The sequence below is a fragment of the Scardinius erythrophthalmus genome (assembly GCF_964197995.2).
Source record: "Scardinius erythrophthalmus genome assembly, chromosome: 5".
Lineage (NCBI taxonomy): Eukaryota > Metazoa > Chordata > Actinopteri > Cypriniformes > Leuciscidae > Scardinius > Scardinius erythrophthalmus.
This window is the reverse complement of record NC_138225.1, coordinates 34188876-34213925: the sequence shown is the minus strand read 5'-3', so window position 1 is coordinate 34213925 and position 25050 is coordinate 34188876. Positions and strand designations below refer to the sequence as shown.

General features: G+C 36.4%; 2 protein-coding genes across 2 annotated transcripts in view; one reads left to right on the top strand and one right to left on the bottom strand.

Moving 5' to 3' along the window:
* The window catches only part of slf1 (SMC5-SMC6 complex localization factor 1), a 37964-nt gene extending 14256 nt beyond the window's left edge, over positions 1-23708 (bottom strand). The window contains exons 1-16 of the mRNA XM_081365792.1: positions 23455-23708; positions 23148-23259; positions 22274-22352; positions 21306-21475; positions 21173-21228; positions 20897-21050; positions 19116-19292; positions 18896-18964; positions 18416-18562; positions 16005-16171; positions 15782-15916; positions 15148-15292; positions 13934-14081; positions 13389-13534; positions 13074-13204; positions 7282-7361 (exon numbers count right to left, since the gene is read on the bottom strand). Coding sequence (XP_081221918.1) covers positions 7282-7361; positions 13074-13204; positions 13389-13534; positions 13934-14081; positions 15148-15292; positions 15782-15916; positions 16005-16171; positions 18416-18562; positions 18896-18964; positions 19116-19292; positions 20897-21050; positions 21173-21228; positions 21306-21475; positions 22274-22352; positions 23148-23258 — 1915 coding nt within the window. The 5' untranslated portion in view covers position 23259; positions 23455-23708. The remainder of the gene's footprint in view (positions 1-7281; positions 7362-13073; positions 13205-13388; positions 13535-13933; positions 14082-15147; positions 15293-15781; positions 15917-16004; positions 16172-18415; positions 18563-18895; positions 18965-19115; positions 19293-20896; positions 21051-21172; positions 21229-21305; positions 21476-22273; positions 22353-23147; positions 23260-23454) is intronic.
* A 266-nt stretch (positions 23709-23974) lies between these two features.
* kiaa0825 (KIAA0825 ortholog) overlaps positions 23975-25050 on the top strand; it is a 151803-nt gene continuing 150727 nt past the window's right edge. The window contains exon 1 of the mRNA XM_081365791.1: positions 23975-24490. The gene's annotated coding sequence lies outside the window, so the exon portion shown is untranslated. The remainder of the gene's footprint in view (positions 24491-25050) is intronic.

Genomic DNA, 25050 nt, shown 5'->3' with positions numbered 1-25050 from the left:
CCGGGGGAAAGTTATGGTACAGAGCCCATACACAAAGCCTCTGATGGGATTTTTCAAACAGCCAGAGTTCAAAAGCTCCACTGGGCAGTACGAATGGGAACACGTGATTCTCACTTCTGCAAACTACAACAGCCAGACATAAAAGCCTCCAAGGACTTTTATTTACATTTTCCCTCTGCCTGCTCCCTTTGTAAGGCAGCCTTCATCCCTTGCTCTGCCGATACAATATCAAATCGGGAATATATTAGAGGGTGGGCTGCTTCCTTTTTTCATGTGTGGCTGAACTTCACAGGAAAGTAAAAGGCCAAACTTGAGTGCCTCTGCGGCTGCCATTATAATGCCGCTGTGCAAAGCTGCTAATAAATGCTTTACTGGGTCTCACCAGGGTGCCCATTTCTCTGCAGCCTTGGCTGGCTAGATAAAACCCGGCGTGCTAAAAGAGCCAAAGCGGAGAGAGGCAGTGGGGATGAGGAGGTGGAAATAAAGCAGACAGGCTTCTTTCTTCTTGTGGGAAGGAAAAAGGGAGAAGCGGCATCCTCTTTCACATCAATATGTTGGTTGGGTTTTCAAGAAGCCTCTTTAAGCCAGATCAAACAGAGAAAATTAGGTCAGAAGCAAACGTAAATGACCAGATAAGGCTAATCTGTCTGCGGCTTTGTGTACGCGGAGTGACGTCTGTCATGGTATAAAGAATGAAGATGTGGAAGTATTAGGATCATGGTTTAAACACAATCAATTAAATGATTATTTTTTTTATTTTTTTGCAATTCAAAAATTCTGCAGACAAAGAACCTGTCTACATCTGGCTTTAAAATCCATCTTGAGTGTTCCAATGACATGTGGACTGAACTAAATGCAAAACGTTTTGTGATTGGATTACTTAAAAATCACATTTGTAAGTAGTCAGAAACACATGTTTTCAAATATGTCCTGGACAACATAAAAGGATCACTGTGCTAAAACAAGAGTTTTAAATTTTGCTGGTTATGTGATGCTTAAAAAAAAAACATCTGACCAGTGGTGTAAAGCGAGTAAATGTAAAACCTTTTTGGCTACTTAGTTTTACTGATTATCAAAGATATTAACAACTTTTACTCTCTACCTGACAACATTTTTGAATAAGTATATGTACTCTTTACTCCAAATTGTAATGAGTAATGCAATTACACGTTACATTTTGCATGGCACCTAACTTTTTCTGCAGCAGTTTATTTCTGCTACATAAGAAGTGATATCTACAAGGCACTGAAGGTATTATATCTTGTACGTTTTGCCCAAACAGCAACCTTCCGGTCTCTCTCTTGAATCCAACACAGAAGTGAATTAAACTGCAATTCATCGACTGGCTGCTAAGGACATGCTCCAAAAGAGAGTCAATCCAATAGACCCCCCATGTTAAAATGCCCAACTTTACAGCAGAACATTTTTTTTACAGCCAGTTACAAAAAGTGGTTGTGGTCTATATAGCTAATTTTGTACTTCATGACAACATTTGTTTTTATAACTCATCCGTTTAAATTATATTAAGGCTTAAAGTTCTGCATAATTAAGCGCGTGGCCACTAGAGTGACAGGTGGATTGCCGCTGCTGTCTGTTAACCGCCACGTAACCTCAGCTAATTCCAGACGCTGAACTTGGCATCACGTCCCACCTCTTTGCCCATTTTCAGTTATCTGGGAGTGACACGCTGCCAAGATGGCGACGGTCGGCTCCGCCCACTTTGGTCTTAAAAAATGCTCTTCAGAAACCTATGGGTGACGTCATGGACACTGTCCATTGTTTTATACAGTATATGGTTTTGCCCTTACCCAAACTTGTAGGGGTGTAACAATATATCGTGTCACAATATATCGCAATACAAAAATACAACAATATGTATCGTGGATAGTGGCAATATGTATTGTGCATAGTTCACCCAAAATGAAAATTACTCTGCGTGAAAGAAATTAAAGTTTACAGAGTTTAGTGCCAGTACTACATTAAACTACTATATAATGTATAATAATGCAATGGGGGAATATTTGTGGGTCCTGATAATGCCAAATGTCTTATGTTACCAGTAAAAAATGGCCTACATTATTTGAAATATATCTAGTCAGTGACAGAGTGCAAGCATAAGGGGCTTTCGCACCGGAGGAAGTAGTTCATAGTTCCTAGAACTATTGGTGGAAGTTCCCGGATTTTGGCGTGTTCGCACCGCAGGAACTAGAAATGATTTTAGTTCTAGGAACTCCTTTTGGAGCAACTAATTTAGCTCCTACATCAGAGTAGGGTCTAAACCAGCACTATAGGAACTATCTGTGACGTTAGTGTACGCTGATTGGCCGAACGTGCTGAAACACCAGCACCCGCCATTTTTAAAAAAGCTGTGTAAACACAGATTATAGCCTATATATTTACTCCACAAACTAACTCTACAAACATGGAAAACAGTGATAGATGGACCTCTTAACCTTTACGCTAAGGAGAAAATCCAACGCAACTTTGAGGTGACCAAGCGAAACATGATTAAACTATTAGTTCTCGGGGAACCACCCTGGTGGCCTAGAACTATCCGGTGCGAAAGCCCCTATATTCGTCTAAAATAATTCTGTATTTTCAGCTTCAGAATCATGAATATTTTTATTCTGGTGTCATCATTGATTCATTGTATCGAATAGTGACATGAGGGTATCGTTACACCCCTACAAACTTGTCAGTAAGGCTACTTTAAGTGAAATGTGAATGCATTTAGCAGGCAGTGTCTGAATCGTAGGCATTTCATATATGAGATGTAGACATGACTGCAGCCGATGATGAGGCTAAAACCAGCATGTCCAGTGCAAGTAGTCTTTGACTATTTTATTTTACTTAACATTATTTTGTGTATCTTATACTGAAGAGATGTTTTTGAAGGATATTGGTTTACCTTTTTGAGCACTTGAGCTTAACTAAGCCTTGAGTGTTTGTAGATGTTTAATAGGCTGTTGTATCCACCTTGACCAATATTTTTTTTATTATTATTATTTTAAATAAACCTGTGATTGCTCTCCACAAAAATGAACTGTTTCTTCACTGGCATGATTCTAAAGTGCCATAGAATGGAAAACTGTATTTACCTTGGCATAGTTGAATAATAAGAGTTCTGTACATGGAACTGACATACTGTGAGCCTCAAACACCATTGCTTCCTCCTTCATATGGAAATATCATGTTTGCAAAAGACCACTGAAAAACGGACGAATCCCAACATAACACCGACTGTGACGTTGCAGTCGGGATCATTAATATTTACAACACCAAAATTTGCATATACCAGCCCATGTACTAGGCCAGGCAGTATTAACATGGACCTGCATAGCCAAATCATCAGAAGTTCTGCAGGTATTGTGAAGAAGCAAGCAAGGACAATAGCGAAAATGGCAAATCATGTGTATATATATATATATATATATATATATATATATATATATATATATATATATATATATATATATATATATATATATATATATATATATATATATATATATATATATATATATATATATGTTCCAGGCTGTGCCAGGTATGTCAACAGGCATGGTTGATGTTTATCTACAACACAATACCGCACCATTTTAATTCAAAGTTGTTAGTTTGCTCTGCCCATTTCACCACTGACAGTTTTCTAACCTGGGACAATATCAAGCAGGCTTCGCTCAGCGTTTGATACTGAAGGAGAGGGCAATTCCAACTATATTGCCATTACAACCCCTACTGCAATCAGTAAGTAACGTTAGTGATTTTATCCACTTCTTGGCTGTTGAAGCCATTTCTGTTTAAATCAAAATTTCTTAGTGACCTAACAATAACGATTATTTACCCTTTGTTGTCAAGACCGAACGCAAGATGCTAGTACAGTAACGTTAACCTTAGCTAACTAGCAAGCTCCAGGTAACGAGCACAGATAACTAACTAGTATGACAACCTATTTACACGGAGGTTAATATTATTTTCGGCCTGTGTTGTCATATAAATCTACAAAATACAACTGTAGATACATCTTTGTCAATCCCTTTTGTCGGGTAGTATTATAATTTAGCCTATATTTCATCAACAACACATAACTCAGGAGCTAACTAGGTTAGTTTGGTTGCTTACAGATAGCTCACTCGCTCCTTCAAGCTAACGTGACCTTCTCCACCGATTAAGTTGAAACGATGGCCATTTGACAATGCATCAAGTCAATTTGTTAAAATATTTTTTTGTTTAAGAACTGATGTATGATTATTTTGCACGTTTGTATTTCAGAGTACATCTCAGTTCCTGTGTACAAACCTGTGAAACAGCCAATCAGAGCAGAGTTCAACATTATTATTCATGACCCTTCCAAATAAGGCAATAAAAGCCCATTTCATTCTAGGGACAAACCCAGGGTTGTAAATGGACATGTAAAACCTTATCTGGAGAATTTTTGCCTTTACTTAAGCCACATACATTCTATGTAGATATCAGAGAACAATTTACAATATTGTATCAATGGATTCTATGGCACCTTTAAGTTCTGTTAAAATCAGATCAAATCTTTTACTCAAGTCAAATTGGAATTGGTGACTTGTAACTTGTAATGGATTCATTTTAATAAGGTATCTGTACTTTTACTCAAGTGTGGTTTTCAGGTACTCTTTACACCTCTGCGTCTGACTGTAAAAAAAAAAAAAAAAAATTCTGAACACAAGTGGTGACAGAAAACACTTCTGAAACAGTGTTTTGGGTGACCACTAGTCATCTGATTACCAGTGATACAGTATATCTTAATATCAGATGTAACAAGGTTCTAAAATACATTTTAAAATGACAACATCTGAATGTAATGTTCCAGAGCAAGATAAACCAATGACAGAACTTTAAAAATTAAATTAAATAAATAGCACATATTGATTTTGATATCTCTGTCTTAAAGAAAGGAACTACAGGGTAGCAAGCAACATGCCGCTTAACTCAATTGTCAAAGTACATGAATGCAAGATCATAAAAGCTCACAACCCAAAATCAATGAGAATAATTACAGTATTATGAAGAAATGAAACAGAATGCAATAAAGGTATGACTTAATGAGTGCCTTAGCACCATGACAAGTTCTGGCTCGCAATGGCCCTTTTCACACCCTAATAGGCCCTAAAACCCAGTGATTAAACATTTCTTAACTCCCCATGTGTACACAGTTTTAGAAATGCCAGGCTCAATCTTCCCTCTGTTAAATCACTTTAATGGCTCCAATTTGGACACAACGCTTCCATTATAGGGGTAATTGCATACTCAGCATTTACAAGCTCGAAGAGGATAAATCCATCCTGTCCTTTTCTATAAATTGTGAAATGTGTGTTGCATTTGTGGTTGTTGCTGTTGTTGTTGTTGTTGTATTTTTTTGTAGAGAGTACTTGAGTGGTTGTGACGTCTGGCATGACAGCTTTGCTGCAGGTTGGCTAATGGTTTAAATAACGGGCTATTTGTCATAAAAGTGCATTTTAAACACTGTGACAACAAGTGCTTTTTCAATTTGACTACTTTTAGGTTTAAGCAACATCCTGTAGTTCTGGGAGTTTTAAGAAGTTTAAGCGTCTAGTTCATGGGACTGTGAATAAGAAATTGAAAGAGATCAATAATAATCCTGTACTGGTTTTTATATTGTTATAGAGTGATATAGATCACAATTTTACACACCTTTTGCAAATTAATATTTATTGAATGGCATCAAATAAAACACATTTTTTATGTATTACTAACCTGATGAAGCAGTGTAACCTAACAAACAAACAATTTAATAACTAAATTTACACAAATTAACTTTGTTTTGTCCTCTGTGATAGGTGTCCCTGGTTGGAGATCCAGCGTTGACATTTAGGACAAATGAGGGACTCATACACAATTACTGTATAATAAAATGCTGCAAGAGGTCACTGTTGCTTAGTGAGGCTACACAAAAATTTAAGAACCAATAGTACGCAAATCTGAAGTTTGAACATGAGAATTTGTTACTTGTTATGATAAATGATGCAAACTGCATCCCAATATCCCAATCTGAGATTTACTCCAAAATCATCACCATTTTGCTTATAGTATCATTACCTGTAGTTGTAAGCCACAATGAAGTGTACAGAGCAGACAGACAGACAGCTCAGGGTGAAGTTAACAAGGTGCACCTTGAAAAAAAAAAAAAAAAAAAAAAACCTGCAGTCTACCTACAGAAATCTACAACTGAGAGCCTGCGGATGCTTCATCAAAAATTGATGCGCTACACATCAGTATAGGGAGCACGTAGTGCAAAAACAACACAAGGCAGGGAGCAGCAGCCTTGAGTCTCCTGAAAACAGGGCTGTCTCTCTCTCTGTGCCCTCCCCCACTCCCTGCTCTGGTGTGGGGGTCTTTCTGATCAGGTGGAAGGGGAAAGATGAGCGTTGACACCTTGGTGGGTTCACATGGAGTGCCAACCTCCTAATTACAGAAACTTCCAGGCTCGACTACCTCTGGCTTTCTCTTTCGCCCCCTCTTCTCCTCTCCTTCCTCACAGCAGAATCCTAATTGCAGTGTTTAATATTCTTAAACGGGTGATCTGACAAGCATTATGTTTGTGTGTGTGTCGCCTGGTTTTTATGTATTTTCAACCTCTTCCTCACCAAAGGATGGAGGGAGTGTAAAAAGCATGTGGAATGCAAATGCTGTTGCCTGAGGTTATGAAGAGAGGCTCTGTTGAGAGCTTTTGACCTAGCTGAATGCACGATAGAACTGAAATAAAAGAGAGATACAGACATATAGATAGAATGATAGACAGACAGAAAGACAAATAGACACATATACAGGCAGACAGAAAGACAGGTAAATAGACATAGAGAATGATATATAGAGAGATAGATAGACAGACAGACAGACAGATACATATTTAGTTGGATTGATAGAACAATAGACAGACAGATACATAGAAAGAAAGATAGACAAATAATCAGATATACAGGTAGACAGACCAAAGACAGGTAGGCTATATACACATAGACAGACAAAATGATAGATAGATAGATAGATAGATAGATAGATAGATAGATAGATAGATAGATAGATAGATAGATAGATAGATAGATAGATAGATAGATAGATAGATAGATAGATAGATAGATAGATAGATAGATAGATAGATAGATAGATAGATAGATAGATAGATAGATAGATAGATAGATAGATAGATAGATAGAATGACAGATAGACATACTGACAGAGAGTTGGACAAATAGATAGATGAAGACGACGGCGAGTAGCAGCTCTTACCTGCAGCATTGACTCTGTGGTAACCTCTCGGGACAGTCTCTCTCCCTGAATCTGAGCTGCCTGCTGAGTCTTTCACAGCTCTGAAAAGAACACACAGTAACATTTAACAGACAGATTGAGACATCAGGCCATGTGTTTTTGAAGGGACAACAGTTCACAGAGCTTGTGGGTGAATAGATAGGATCTGCCATGTATGCTAAACATCAGCACATCATGAAACTGCTCATAAATACGGCTAAATTAAGAATTTATCCATAGCCAGAGGACAGGAGTGTTGGAAAAAGCCTGCAATATTTAAAACTTCCAAGACAACCTCCCACAAAACACAGAGCGATGAGACGCTAACAAAGTTCACTAAATAGTCCCCACTTTAAACCACCACTCAAGCTACAAACATTATTATATCAATGTCACGACATTTTCACACTACCACAGGACAGAGCTGAGGGACTGCCATCTAAGTGCATCGCCTGTAGCAACTATCAGCCAGCCTGTACGTTAGCTGTACTTACTGAATCCTTTTATCCGAGGAGACAGCTTTCCAACCCCCCCCCCTGTGGAGCTCTCCCAGGATGGAGTCCCTGGCCAGTGTTTAAGGAACTGTCATTAAATGGCACCGTAAGTGCTACAGTGATGCAGGCAGGATTGCAGCTGATGTTCTGGTTGGGTTAAGTGTGTTGGCTGTCTGCTCAACTAAGGCTCACTGTTGACTAAGGCACATCCATCCATCCATCCATCCATCCATCCATCCATCCATCCATCCATCCATCCATCCATCCATCCATCCATCCATCCATCCATCCATCCATCCATCCATCCATCCATCCATCCACCCACCCATCCATCCATCCATCCATCCATCCACCCACCCATCCATCCATCCACCCACCCACCCATCCATCCATCCATCCATTTGGAGATTAAGGTGGATTTTTGGAGATTAAAATATGATAGGTAATAATCTGTTTTTAATTAATAGATTTAAATGATTATACTTTATAATGAAAAAATGTCTTCAATAACCCCTCAATGCTGGCTTGCAGGCAAAATCCTTTAATCTAGCTGATGCAATATTTTAGAGCACAGCAAAACTAGAAAGAAAAAAAACATTCACTTCAGAAGTTTCCATGACTTTTCCAAGCTTGGAAATCACAACTTTAAGTATTCCTGATATATTCAGGTTTTTCCTGACTGTGAGAACCATAAATAATAGGAATTATATTTAACTTAATTTTAACTTAAATTATACTTAAAACATAACTTTAATACTGCTTATTCTAAAACCTTAAAATTAAATAAATACCAATTCAAATAAGAGATGCACCAATACTACATTTCTCCACCGATACCGATAGCCGATTATTCAAAATGATATTTGCCTATAGTTTGACTTTACTTAGGGGGAAAAAAAAACCTCTCCCTAATAATGCTGCAAACTATACAGGGAACCCTCTCAATTGGTACACTATAATATTAAAAGTTACAATTAACAACACAGGCATTATATTCAACTGATATTTATTTATATTTAGCAGATATAATAATTACACTCAAATAAAAACTAAATTGTTTGTATACAACTCAGTTGCACATATGGTAATTTTCATATGCACTTGTCTTCATGGCAAATTTATTCAAACATACATACATAATTAAGAGTATTACTCCATTCTAGAGTTTTTTTATAGCTAACAAACTATGAACATTGGATAATTTCCTGAGGTAAATGCAAGTTTAATGATATATTGTTCATAAGCTGTTCTATTGACATTTTTCTGCGGTAGAAACACAGATTGAGTGTTTACATGAGACAGGATATGGATTTCGGTAAGTTGTACTGTATCTTTTAACATACCCTCTGATATTAATGCATGTTTTTTGAAATATAACTTGTATTTAAAGTGGAAGAAGACTCGCGCTCTGCACTGCCGCTTGAACTATGACGCTAAGCGACCTGTCACGTCTGTTAAAGTCCCCCAGTAGTCAATCATTTTATCCCTTAAAACTCACCTTTGATCAACAAAATTACATATTAAAAGTTTTTTCCTTGAAAAAAAAAACATGTCATGCCTTAAAATAGCTTGAATGCAACTCTTCACCCTTGCCTTATTTAGTATATGCGGTTCTATGAATTTGCAAATTAGCCCCGCCTCCACTCACTCACCTCCACTCACACCAACTCAGAGATTCACTCATTGACGATCACACATTAACGTGATTGATTACAAGGTAAATTGTGAGGTCAGAAACACCAGCGATTTCAAACCGCATTTTTTGGTTCACTGCCGATTTAAGGAGAAAATACTCAGCAATCGTGCTGACTTCTGAATTTGCACATGGTTTGTCTTAAAGCGTATTGAAAACATCACATAGAAATATAAACAACATTAAAAGCTCGATTTTCACCACAGGGGGACTTTGAGAGACTCTGTTAAGAGCATCAAAACACCATTTATTGTTTGAATTTTGTGATAAAATGAACAGAATTTGAAAGCTAAGACTTTGTATCTTATCAAAAGCAACAAAGCACAAAGCTCTTTGCGATTATTGGATGGGGTGCACGCTGCTAATATTAATGTTTTGTGTAGGAAAAAACGCAGACCTGGTAACATTGACTTGAACTGCGGGTGATTCATGGGGTCAAATAGAGCCTGCTTTTGTGTAGCTATTTTTTACTCTTAGAGGTGCTCTAAGCGATGTCACACGTTTTTTAGGCCAAAACATATTTTGTCACATACAGCAAACATCTCCTCACTATCCGCTAGCTGCCTGTCCCCTAAACACACAAAAAAAGCGGTCTCTGCAGACACCCCAGGCTACACAAACGGCAAGAAAAACAAACTGGGTTAACCCGCACCACGAAACATAACAAACTGTTCCAGCCACTAACCGACAAGAAGGATTTGGGGGGTTAGTGCGAGGATAGGGAGGGTCTAGCTAGCCTCCGTTTTGTTTGACAATACTTTAACAAGAAGTGACGTCACCCAACATCACTTAGAGCACCTTTAATGCGTTATTGCCGCGTTTACTTGCCTTAATTTCAAGACAAGAGAGATTTTCTTCACACACAGTATAAGTTGCAATCTGACACGTTTTTCCGCACCCCGATCATTAGCTTTCTTTAAACAATCGCCAGATAGTGAAAATAATAGCTTTTATCGGCCGATACATCGGTGCATCTCTAATTAAAATGAATCACAATTTTTTTGACATCTTCACAATTAAAACAGTCAATCACATGACATTGCCTTGTCAATGCTCTGGAATGTACACGAGCATTAGCTGGACCAACCTGAGAAGTACAGTTTTTTAAAGCTAAAAGAGCATGATTTTGTTTATGATTTGAAAGATGTTACTAAAATGATTACCTACATAGGAAAAAAGATGCACAGGGATGTTGTCAAGATGGCCACCGAGTGGGCTGACTTGCTTTTAAAATAAGATAAGGAAATGTAGCAGCAGTTTGAGAGTGAGTGCTGAAAAGTTTCTTGTTCCCAAGTAATTGGATTGTGCAGAACCAAGGCACAATTTAACACACCAGAACAGTACAAACATCCACATTCTCACAGACATATGGCCATTTACTTTCCTATTAGCGAGGAGTAAACATCACTGTCAGTGTCCAAGTCTGTGAGTGTGTATTTGAGTGAAGACACAATGTTCTTCCTGTCACCACTGCTTCCCTAACTGACAACACACTGTCAAACATGACAACATGATGTTGAGAATCATGATGACTTAGTATATGCAATCAGTGTGGAGCAGAAATCTTAGAAGCATCAGTTAAAAAGGGTTGAATGTTGAATGAAACAAATCAGTAGCCTTACGGTTTCCACCATATGCCACTGTCTTCCAGCAAAAGTGTTTATGAAAATTACAGCTGTATCATTTTAAGCTATCATGCCAAAGTGGACGTCTAACAAACTAACCAAGTTTTATAAAGATTGTAAATAATTTCTTTTGAAATATTAATAGAACTAAAAGCTAAAATATATATTAAAAAAGGTAGGAATTACTGTAGAAAATAAGCCCTATTGTTGAGCCCTTTTTTAAAGAGCAAAAGTAACTAACTATTCCCAGTCAGTGTTATTTTATTATTACAGTTTACACTAAACATTCTTTATGTTGTTGAAAGAAAAAGTCTCTTCTGCTCACCAAGGCTGCATTTATTTAATCACAAATACAGTAAAAACAGTAATATTGTGAACTGGTATTACAATTTAAAATAATTGTTTTCTATTTTAATAAATTAACTAATTTAATTTATTCCTGTGATGACAAAGCGTCATTTTCAGAATCATTACTACAGTCTTCAGTGTCACACGATCCTTCAGAAATCATTCTAAATGTTGACTTGCTGCTTAACATTGTGGAATCAGTGATACCATTCAAACATACAAGAGATAAATTAATACTTTCATTCATCAAAGAAGCATTAAATTGACCAAAAGTGACAGTGAAGATGTTTATAATGTTACAAAAATATATCTATTTAATAAATAATACATAAATTACATAAATGCAAACAAAAGCTCTTCATTGAACTTTCTATTCATCAAAGAATCCTGAAAAAAAGTATCACCATTTCCACAAAAAAAGTTAAGCAGCACAAAACTGCTTTCATTGATAATAATATTAAGATATGCTATTTGAGCACCAAATCAGCATATTAGAATGATTTCTGAAGGATCATGTGACACTGAAGACTGTGAAAATGCAGCTTTGCAATCACAGCAATAAATTACATTTTACACTGTATTCAAATATAAAACAGTTCTTTTAATTCGTAATAATATTTTGCAATATTACTTTATTATTATTACTTTTTCTTACTGTATTTTTTGATTAAATAAATGCAGGTTTGGTGGGCATAAGCGACTTTGCTCAATTTTTTTAATGTTTCCAAACTTTTGACAGGTTCAGTATTTATATACTAATACTGCATTTATGAATATTTTGAACTACCTTAAAAATATATAATTTTTATTTCTATTCCGTTTTAATACATGTTTATTTCAGTTTAGTACTTCAACTCATTTTATTTACGTTAGCTGCCAAGGCAACATTTCTAATTCATATATATATATATATATATATATATATATATATATATATATATATATATATATATATATATATATATATATACACTGTAGTTTTAGTTAACAACAACAACAACAACAACAACACTGTTCTCAGCTTCTCGGATTTAAAAGCAGCCATGGTTTTTCATTTCTGAGCTGAAGCCTGTAGGGAAAAAAGGCAGATAAGCAGCAGTTGATTGAGCTGGTATGATGGGCACCCAACCCCAATTACCCCCACGACACCAGCAACAGTAACAGGGCTTGTGGTCTGCCATCACAGGTTGCCCCAACAGAGCAGGACAGCACCCTGTCTCTCTCCATTAGCCATCTTAAACCCCTCTAATGCCCCATAATGGCAGAAAATTGTCCAATTAAATTGTCCTACTGCACTCTGTGCCTCTGTCACACACGTATGGATGCAGACATAAAGAGGATCTTATAGTGATGTAAGTAGAGAGTGGTTATCTCAAAATGTGCTCTGATGGGATGGCAAAAGGATGTAGAAAATGACAGCTATTAATTATTGTGATTTTACAGCGGAACATCTTTCAAAAGTAAACACTGGTACTTGCTCTATTCATCAAAAAATATACAAATATTAAAAAAAAAGTGAATGCGTTCTTGCTTTTCTCCTTTGCTCTGTGATCTGTAGTGTCAGAGTGGAGGACAACAGCATGAGCAGAGAAGTGTGGCGAAGGTGAAACTCACTCTGAGCCTGGAACATGGGCAGCACTGCTGGTAGAGGCTTGATTCATCTCTGTTCTGTCATTCTGTCCCTTCAGGGTTTGGACTGATCCTCGTTCGCACAAGCTCCCTAGAGCTTTGAGGTAGGTTGAGACCTGGCAAGAGACATGAAAAAAATAAAAAATAAATCTCCATCTCTCACTGTGGGTTATATTCACTGTATTGTGTTATATGATGAATGCGGACTTCTGTGAAGCCGAAATGTGCTGCAAATAAAACTGTAGTCATTATACATCTACATGTCTATGTTATTAAATATGTACACAAGATAAAACCCACAATTTTTCGCAAGCAGAGTGGTTCAGAACTGAGGAGCAGGCCCCTGCTGCAGCAGATGTTTCTGTAAATGGCGTCGGCAGTAAACATCCGGAGCCTTGTGGAGCGAATGGCTGGAATCACTTCCTTCAGCATGTCACAGTGAAGGTCTAAGTGAGGAGACAGGAAGATACTTGCAGCCATTAAGCTATTTAAACCTTTAATGTAAATTCTCAATGAAAATAGTGACAACTGGTGAAGAATCCCTTTTTCTATATACACTCACCGGCCACTTTATTAGGTACATCTGTTCAACTGCTCATCTAATCAGCCAATCGCATGGTAGAAACTCATTGAGCAGCGTTTAGTTTTTAATTGTAGTGTCTGTTCTCTAACTGAACTTTCCAGCACCCTGTTGAATCTATGCCATGACGAATTAAGGCAGCTCTAAAGGCAAAATGGGGTCCAACCCAGTACTAGCGAGGTGTACCTAATAAAGTGGCCGGTGAGTGTATATTTATATAAAAAAAAAAAGTGATTCACCAGTTTCCCACTGCACAGTGGGATACCTTGGCACAGTATGGCAATGTGTTCAGCCAGGTCTTTAAAGCCTTTCTCCACCAGACTGCTGTTGAGTGGACTGTGTTCCTGAGCCCAGAACTCCACCACTACACACAGAATCTCCTGCAGAGTGACCGACATTCCCAGCCTCCACTCCTACACACAAACACACAGTAAACTCAGCCTGCACAGCCTGATGAAGCATCTGGAATGGACATGTCTCGACAAAATGTTATATTCAGTGTGGAAATCTCTTGGCATACTATGGTCAAACAGGTGTAATATGACACATTTTAGTATAAGCTGGGAAATTCACTTTGTGCTTAGATCACAACAATATGTCACAACAATTAATGCATATATCTTGCATATGTCTGTATATCAGGAGATTTCAATAAAATATGTCATCATAAGAGGCATCATGGCATTAGCGATTAAAGATACATTTTTTATAATAATAATAAAATAAATAAATACACACACAAGGGTCACCTATCATTAAGAAATTCCATAGGCATAATGGTTTACTGAGCTAATATTCAAACTCTTTGTAGTTTTTTAATGTAGTGTAATTTTGTAGTGTAATTTTTTTTGTATGTTTATTTAGTATCTGCATGTCCTCATAATAATAATAATAATAATAATAATACATTTATTTTGTATATCGCCTTTAAAAAGTTGCTTTCTCAAAGCGCTTAACAACACAAGCAAACACAACAATATAAATGAAAACACATGGAGCAATCACACAGAAAAGAAACATGACATATACTTTAGGGGGCGTGGCCTGAACCCTGAATACCACTTCTTAAAATGCACTGGAGCGGTCAGTACATAACAAGATCAAACATATCTCATTTCTCACAAAAAATGGGTTGTGTCCTTCCGAGCTTGTTCATTTAAAGTAGCCTGTCAAGACCAGTCTCCACAAGAACGCAAGGCTGTTTTTTGCAATATTAGAATTAAGAAACAGCAATTGTACATTCCCTGCTGGTATTTTCAATGGCCCCACCACAAAAGAGATAATATATATTTATATACGACATTTTTTTGTGGTGGGGTCACAAATTATGTTATTTTTTTTATAAAAAAAATCCTTGATGTTACTGGGAATGGGTTGTTAGAACTGATGAACAGGAAATAATGAAATGTTATAAAAGCACATACAATCATGTACTATGATAGACTATCATTATCACACAGTTGACTGAAAGACTCCTACCTGAGTGGAGTTGAAAGCACACAGTACAGTCTTAATCAGCAGCATGCAAAGCTGCTGAACTGCCCTGGAGGTCAGAGTCGACTTCTCCCAAATGTTCCAAAAGGTGCTGTACAGAACAGATGCCCGACTGCTTCCGGGTGACCTCCTGCACAGAGTAAGACAGGGTTACTGCAACATATATTAATACAGTGTACATAGATACAGCGACAGATCTGTTATGTTGAAATCATCAACATTTTAGTTTTAGGGTTAATATAATATAGTTTATGCAGTTTTAAAAAAGGTAATTATTGAATATACAATATATGATCCTGTACAATATAGCAGACACATAGATGTGCGGTCATAATGAGGAAAAGTTGCTGATGTACAATCTATGTGTTAATATCTATAGTTAACACTGTTACTTAACTATTGTCTTTCTATCAAAAAAGACTGAATGTGCCTAAAAGTACAGTACAGTAAGACATTAGCATAACTCCAAGCAGCTACAGATTGTGTTTTAGTTCTATGTTCTTTTTAACATGTTTTGACCGTGTTTATTTTGGAAAAATACTGCAGTTTCTCTTCTCATGTAGGATATCAAAAAGTTGTTGTTTATTGAAGCAGAGATGAAGAGAGCTCAGGTGCTCACCCTGAGCTAGCAGCATGAAGCTCCAGCTGAAAGAGTCTTAGGAAGAACTCATGCAGGTTACAATGGAGACGAAACAACTCAGTGGATGGTGGGCTTGGCAGTGAGTGACAGGTGGGTCCGTTTGCCAGACACACTCTTGAAATAAATCAGATAAAATTGCATTACTGAGAGAAACTCTGTTTGCTTATGAGCAGTTCTGACAGGTACATTGACAGTGTCATACCGAACTGACGTCTCAAGAAGTGACCAGAGTCCGCCCTTACACTCTGGACACTGGAGAACCTGAAGGAAGTACTTTGTGTGTCCAGGAGAACCCCAGGTAGGATTGTTGCGCAGGATACTGTGGAGAACGGTGATAAACATGCTGAGGTACAATGGTTTTGCATCGCCCTAGAAGGGAGAGAGCAAGAGCGAAGACTAGGTTATCTTGTCAACTCAGAACAGGGGAGGTACAAACAAGCTTTTTAAAAACATTGAAGAGTTTCATCTGTTATGGGGAGTTCAGATGATTAAACCAACCTCAGTGGTGATCAAAACATATCTAGAGAGGAAGGTGGCTGATGGCCGATATACATCTACCATTACAATTTAATGACAGCAAATAGACAAAATAGCAAACATTTCTATTTTTAGACACAATATATTTACTAAAAGTTTTGTGTTTTTAAAAGAAGTCTCTTAAGCTTATCAAACCTGCATTTATTTGATCAAAAATATAGGAAAAACAGTAATATTGTGAAATACTATACAAATTTATTTCTATTTTAATATATTTTAAAATGCAATTAATTCTTGTGATGGCAAAGCTGAATTTTCAGCATCATTAGTCTCCAGTCTTCAGTGTCACATGATCCTTCAGGAATTATTCTAATATGTTGCTCAAGAAATTTCTTTTTGCTATCAAAAAAACACAGCGGATACATATTTTTTTTTAGGATGCTTCAAGAAATATAAGGTTCAAAAGAATATAATTTATTTGAAATAGAAATCTTTTTCTAACATTATAAATGTTATCATTATTAAAATGATCAATTTAATGCATTGTAGCTCAATAAAAGTAATCATTTCTTTAAAAAATATATTACTGACCCCACACGGTTCAATAGCAGTATGTATAATATATAAACACATTTTGTGCAGTTGCTTGTCATATTCTATAACCATTTTCACTTAGCTTGCCACTATGGCTGTATGTTCCTTGTTAAACAAAGCAGTGAGTTTTTACATCAAGCGAAGGAAAAAAAAAAGGGGTAACACTTCAGTTTAGGGCCCAATTTAGGGCTTATTAGTATGCATAATGGATATTGGCTGTTTATTAGTAGTTATAAAGCACATATTAAAGGATTAGTTCACCTCAGAATACAATTTTTTTTTTTTTTTTTTTTTTTTTTTGAAAATGACCAATCATTTCGCTAGATAAGACCCTTATTCCTCGGCTGTGATCGTGTAGAGCCCTTTGAAGCTGCATTGAAACTGCAATTTGGACCTTCAAACCGTTGCACCCCATAGAAGTCCACTATCCTGGAATCCTGGAATGTTTTCCTCAAAAACCTTAATTTCTTTACTTCATTACTTAATTTCAATTTAAGAAAGAAAGACGTGAACATTGGATGGGGGAGTAAATTATCATGACATTTTAATTCTGAAGTGAACTAATCCTTTAATGCCTTATTCTGAATTACCATATTCTACATCCCTTAATTATACCCAATACATAAACATAACAACTACCTTACTATCTATTAATAAGCAGTAATTAGGAGTTAGTTAATAGTGAAAATTTGACCCTCATCTAAAGTGTGAACAAAAATGTTTTTGTTTTAACATCATGTCATCACACAAACATTTTCACTTTGTGTGAATAGGTCTTTAGTAGTTGATAAAAAAAAAAAAAGTATGCTGTTTTAAAGGGATGGTTTGGAGTAAAATCAACCTAGGGTCCTTTGCACCATGACCTCGAGCCAAACACCCCCCCAGAAGCCTTTTTCCCCTTGGTCGAACATTATTAAAGTTAGAGCTTATATAGAGATATTAGCCAAATGGCTTAGTACAGGCGCTAATGGAACCAAGGATGTATCTCGTAAATTACCCCACTAATAATGCCCAAAATGGTACCAAACTTATATAGTAGTACAAATAGGTTCTGTACTACGAGGCATTGGAAAGTTTGTAAGTACATCAGGAGTTTATTTAAATAACACTTGCATGATGGCTTATGCTACCGCCAACCCGGACGTCGAGGTCACTAGCCGTGATTTGGGAAAAGCACGTAAAAGTCCTGGCAGAAAGCGATGCATAAGTGGGGTAATTTACGAGATACAACCTTGGTTCCATTAGCGCCTGCACTAAGCCATTCGGCTGATATCTCTAAATAAGCTCTAACTTTAATAACGTTCGACCACTGGAAAAAAAGGCTTCTGGGGGGGGTGTTCGGCTCGAGGTCATGGTGCAAAGGACCCTAGGTTGATTTTACTCCGGACCATCCCTTTAATGTAACAGAAACCACACTTCTTAAAACACCCTTAAAGAAAGAGAAAGTACTACACTTTGCTTTTTAAGAAAGATAATCCCAACTAAAAGTAACAGCGCTTTATAAGGGCCTCTGGGATTCCGAATAGCTCTTATTATACATACATGCAGTGTGTGCTGCATTAGCTGTTGGAGCAGCAGGGCTGGGGGCTTCACTCCAGGCTGCAGGGACCCCAGGATCTCCTCCAGAGCTTGAGGGAAGAAGGCACACTCCACCAAGCTCTGCACATTGCTAAAATCTACCACTGGAATCTGAGTGTAAGACAAAGACATACAGGAAATAAGATGACTGATGATAATGTGTTCTCAGGGTCAATGTCAAATGAGTGCGTTTGGACATTTCCGCTTGAGAAACCAGTGGAGGCGCACTGCAATGTTTCTTTAATGGGTATGCCAATCATGAGTGTTCCGATCAAACGGATTTGCCTAAATCAGGTGACCTGGCTGCGATGAGCCCTCCGTTTATTACTCCTCAATGTGACACACAGGAAATTGAATGACCCAATCCTCTTGATGAGTCGAACACTTTAACAGCTTGTGTATGGCAGAAAGATGTGCTGAAAAGTTTCACACAGGTTTGAATACCTGAACAGGCAGGTTGGGTGTGTAGTAGCTGTAGAACTCCGGGACTGTCAAAAGCATTTTCTTCCGTTTCTGAAACGAGATGTCATGTAAGGTCATACTTTATAGTAGTTATAGTGATAAGCGTGACAACTTTCTCATTTGTGCCCAAAATCAATCTGCGAAAGCCATAATTATGTTTCAAAATGAGTTATAAAAGTATCAGAATAAAAATATATTAGACCTCCGTTATTACGATGTATTCTTTGAACATTTCCTCCAATTCTTTATGTGAAAAGTCATCAGTGACATCCATGGACTCGTCAGTGACAGCAGCAGCAACCTGGGGGGCTGATTCACAGCTCTCTTTTCCATCAGAGGACTCAAAATTACAGGACCAGTTTAACTCGGAGCAAACATGCTGCAAAAGAAAAACAACAAAAACATCACTAATATCAAAGCTTAAGGTCGAATATAAAAAGTCATTTTTTTAAAAGAAATCTCAGTAACACGTAACACTATATAATAAGTTTTCATTTGTTAACATTAGTTAATGTATTAACTAACATGAACTAACCATGAGCAATACATTTGATACTGTATTTGTTAATCTTTGTTAACATTGGTTAATAAAAATCCAGCTGTTCACTGTGTTCATGTTACTTCACAGTGCATTAACTAATGTTAACAAATACAACTTTTGATTTGAATAGTGTATTAGTAAATGTTGAAGTTAACATTAAAAAAGATTAATAAATGCTGTAGAAGTGCAATACATTATTAGTTTGTGTAAACTAATGTAGTCAGCTAACTTTAACTAATGAAACCTTATTGTGAAGTGTTACCGAAATCTCTTATGCTCACCAAGGCTGCATTTATTTTTTCAAAGACACAGCAAAACAGTAATATTGTAAAATATTATTATAATTTAAAATAATAAATCTATTTTAATACATTTTAAAATGTAATTTATTCCTGAAGTCAAAGCTGAATTTTCAGCATCATCACTCTAGTCACATGATCCTTCAGATATCATTCTAATGTGCTGATTTGATACTCAAGAAACATTTCTTATTATTATCAATGTTGAAATACAATTTTTTGTGATGAATAAAAAGTTCACAAGAACAGGATTCAATTGAAATAGAAATCTTTCCTGTCAATTTTGAGCAATGTAATGATCCTTGCTAAATAAAAGCATTTATAAAAAAAAAAAAAACATTACTGCTAATGAATTTAAGAATACACTTTTATATTTAATATTAAATATTTTTATATTTTAAGTCCAATTTAGTATGAGACTTATGAGAGAAAAATTATGATTACCGAAAAAAATATCATAATTTACTCGCCATGTAGTTTCACCTATATCATTTTTTAAAGAGATGTTTTGCAAAATGCTGATGCTGCTCTTTTCAATACAACAAACAAGTGACATAGCAGTGGCCAGGTGAAAAAAGTATACTAAAATATTACTTGTCTGCAATATTCCAAGACATTGTTTAGTGCCATGGGCATCAAACTTTTGCACGCCAAGACACACTGACCCGAGGTGTTATGTCCATATCATGCAGATGCAGATTTTTTTTATGGGGCCTTTTTGTTCTGTTTGGAGTTTGACACCACCTAGTCACTATATGATTCTGTTGTATGGAAATAGTCTTTCTTTTACATTTCATGAAAGAACACAACACAACAGGTTTGGAATGACATGATGGTGAGTTAACAATGACAAATGTGTCACTTTTGGATGAACTACTCCTTAAAAAAAACGTACAATTGATACTTTGCAGTCACGTGATATCTGGCAGGCAACAAACGCGGTTAGTGCATCCAATCGCACAACAACTATCTGGCATGTCGTGTACACCTCAAAACACCAACTTTTGCATATTAAAACTGGCAACGTCCTGGCAAGATCCTTGATTAGTTTACTGGTTTTCGTTGCTAGAGAATGACGTTCTTGCCCGCCAGCCAGTACAACTGACGTCACGTGCAAAGTATCAATACAAAAAGTTACTTTACCCCAAAAAGATGTTTGGCTACATAGCTGACTTTATAGCGAGGGATTCCACACTTCTCGGCTCTCTCATCGGATGTGTTTTTGGATAACACGTGAGTTACAGCATATGATTTTAGCCAGTCTGTGTAGACAACAGCTCTGCCTGCTTTTAATATCCTGCAAACAAAATTTGCAAAATTTGCATTAGCAATTTCAACATGAGCCTCCAGCAAATTATCATCATCGAAGGCCCAAATCATGTTGTCCAAACAAAGTGTTTTCACTGTGCACATCCTGACCTGACAAACATACTCCTCCTCGCTGGATCATCAATGTCAACAAGCACTACCCAGTCCTACAGGTGGAAAAGGGAAATGTCAAACATTTCTTTTAGCTGTTTTCTAAGCGAGTTAACAATATAGTGATGCTCACCTGAAATGCTCCAGACACTGTGCTGTTAGCCACCCTCTCTCTCCATGTTTTCAATGGATTGGGTATCTCAGGGGTCTGAGCAGTTAAGTTTAACTCGTATGAAGCCTCTGGTAGCCACGACATTTGGTTCACACTGTCCAGAACAAATTCTGGGGTGACTATCCACTTCCCTGAAACAAATAGAAAGCATAGTCAACATTTGAGTTACAGTTTGGGAACATTATTATGTTTTAATGTTTTTGAAAGAAGTCTACTATGCTCACGTATGCATCACAAACACAGTAAAATAGTAATATTGTGAAATATTATTACAACTTAAAATAATTGTTTTCTATTTTATTAAATTTAAAAATGTTATGTATTCCAGTGATGGCATAGCTGAATTGTCTTCAGTGTCACACGATCCTTCAGAAATCATTCTAATATGCTGATTTGCTGCTCAAGAAACATTTATTATTATTATTATTATTATTATTATTAGAAATGTTGAAAATAGTTTTTGCTGTTTAACATTTTTGTGGAAACAATGATAGCATTCAAACATTTGTGGTAAGATTTAAAAAAAATTATAATAATCATTTCCACAAAAATGTTAAGCAGCAACTGTTTTCAACATTGATAATAATACAAAATGTTACCTGATTTCTGAAGGATCATGTAATACTGAAGACTGAAGAAATGATGCTGAAAATTCAGCCTTGTCATCACATAAATAAATAACATTTCAAAATATATTCAATATTTTAGAAAAGAAAATAATTATTTTAATTTGTAATAATATGTCACACTATTTCTGTTTTTACTGTATTATTGATTAATTAAATGCAGCTTGGTGAGCAGAAGAGACTTTTTACAAAAACATATATAAAAAAAAAATAATGAGTCCATTCCTGTAACGTGTCAACAAATTAATTATTTAATCCATTAAAGCACATGACGGTCAAGTCTCAATTTCCAATATTACAGACCTCCAGCACAGGCTGCGAGAAACTTTTCACTTGCTAAAGCTTTTTGGACGATGAGGTGAGTTGTTGCCTCCTTATAATCCTGGAACAGAAACATGTTGGCATTGAAATATTGTGAACTGTAAATTATGTAAAAAAACATAAAACTTTATCATCTGACGTATAAAGTCACTTTACTAATCTGGTCTACAACCTTACCATGAGATAGGAAAAGGTCAAGAACTTTGAGGTTGAGTTTATTCTCATGAGGGGTTCAATTAGTAGAGAGAACAATCTGTGACTATATTAAGATGGTATTGAGGGCAAGGACAAAATTATACAGTCCGAAATACACTGTAACATCAGGAAGCAATTAGAGTCATTTTTCAGGGCTAATCACCAACACTTTATCATTTTCTGCATGCACCGTAAGACACGTTTGATGCAATGGAGGAGAAGGTGGGCTCGTGCGAAATTTACAAAGGCTGTATAATATAATAATATAGCAGTGCACTTATGCCACACTTAAACTTGTGACTGAATCAGCCTAGTAGACTCTGCAAACAAAATGATACTAGAGCATTTCTTACAACTAACTAGCTGATTTTTCCCAATCTAATTTTAGGTAACTGGTATATTATTATTGAAATATTTAAAACATAACAAAGTTGTTAAATATATTGCTTGATATGTGTGCTTGTGTGTAACGTACTTTCTTTAAAATAAATTACACTTGGTTTGATATTTTCTATTTAATGCAATCAGTCAAACACTAAACTGCACAGCTATTTCAGGGTCACTGTACAATACAATATGTCAAGCAGATGTCATAATTCATAAGGTTGTCTCAATTTATGGTAAGGGTAAAGAATTATGTGAAATTGGTGAGGATACTTACAGAGCCCCCAATGTATCTTCCTCCCAGCAGTCTGATGCCCTGGAGTAACTGTCTTTTCTGGGAATTACTCTTGATACCAGACATTTGAAAGACATATTTATCATCTACCATCCTAGTGAAAAACAGATGTGAATAATATCCATCATAAATGAGTTATCCAATGACAGCTTTCAAATAAATTTACATTGATTGGATTTGACTGTTTACAAACACTACAGAAAGGAAACATCGCATGAAAAGTTTAATTTACTTAAGAGAATCTTCACAAATATAAGATGCATAAGGTTACAATGTTTCTATATCTCACCTGAAACAGAGAGCAGTGCAATCACTCTGATTTGACGAATTACAGAGTCTGGTCTCGCTCTTAACACAGCAGCGCGCCAAATGTCATCACTGGCCATTCGCATTATATCGAACGACACCTTCAGTACTGTATATATAACACAAACAAAACACAAGTAATATGACACTCACTGTAAAACTAGATCAATTAGATATTTTTCCGTTTCGTTGTTTCTGTCATTTTGCTAAGTTTAGTTGCACTTTCAAAACTAGCGTACAGTGTGAAGCCTGACCACGTAATAATAAGGGGTGACCATTATGTTCTAAATCACTTAAAGATTATTATCTCTAATTGGAGGCGCATGCGGTTTAAAAAAATGCCTGTATAAAATAAATAAATTAAAAATGAAATTAATTCTGAAGTAAAAACAACGAATGAGACGGACATTATAACAGTAACAAGTAGACGCTCCCCCCTCTTTTCTTAATGATTTAGTCTGTTCCGTAACACGGAAATTCAGATGTTCTTCCGGTTGGTTGTCAGAGACGCTTTGCGTTTGAGAAACATAGCAGCGCGTCATCACGTGTTTATAAACAAACGGATGCGACGGCTGAACGGTTATATATTCATCTCAGTGAGCGAGCTTGACAGCATGTTTTTTAACCATCTGAAAGCCTTTTAATCTTATACGACACTTTAGTCTGCAATCTGATGTTGTGGATCGATATAAATGACTTGACATGAAAGACACTCTTCCTCACGTTCCCATTAAAACACTCGCAGTCTCCATCCATTAGTGCTCTCTGCTGAGAATGGAAGAAAAGACTATGAGACTGTCCATTTACTACAATTATTTGACATTATTAGACCCATGCTTTTAGATTTGATTGCTATAACAAACACTTCTCAGATCGTTTAGATCATTTCACTGCAATGAAAAGTAAAGATTTGGGAAGAAATGCATCTGACAAGTCTGCTTGGATTTTAGCCCTTGCTAGTCCTTCATTGCTCTTGGATTTAATGTGATGAAGAGCCTCTGAAATCACAGCTTGAAAAGGTACTGTGTACTTTGCGTTAACCTCAGTGTTTTGGTATTTAAAGGTGTGTGTGTGTGTGTGTGTGTGTGTGTGTGTGTGTGTGTGTGTGTGTGTGTGGTTTGATAGTGGAGTGTCCCATAAGTGGTGATGAAGTACAATAGATAATTGCTTTGACAAAACCGCAGTTTTACTTAAGCACTTGAGCAACAGGTGTGCTCTAAGCTGTGTGCAAGGTCAAAGCAATATTACATAAGTAAATAATTCCACATTAAATGATGATTTGAAACAATACTTAAAAATTATTCACAAAAGGGGGGCATTTCCAACTGTAATTAGATCTAGGTCTAGATGAAGGGTTGTTGACATGAAAAACTTTCAGGAAGTGATGTGATTTGGTGTGACATGCTGTTCATCTATTTTGTTCATATTTTTTATCAGATGAAGGCCATCAAATTAAATGTCATGGATGAAAATTTATTGAGTAAAGATTTAGAAAGATGGCTGCATCATTGTTTTATTTTTACACATAGGACTATTAGTAAAATCGGATAAGCAATCCTTGTTGCATTATATGCAAATG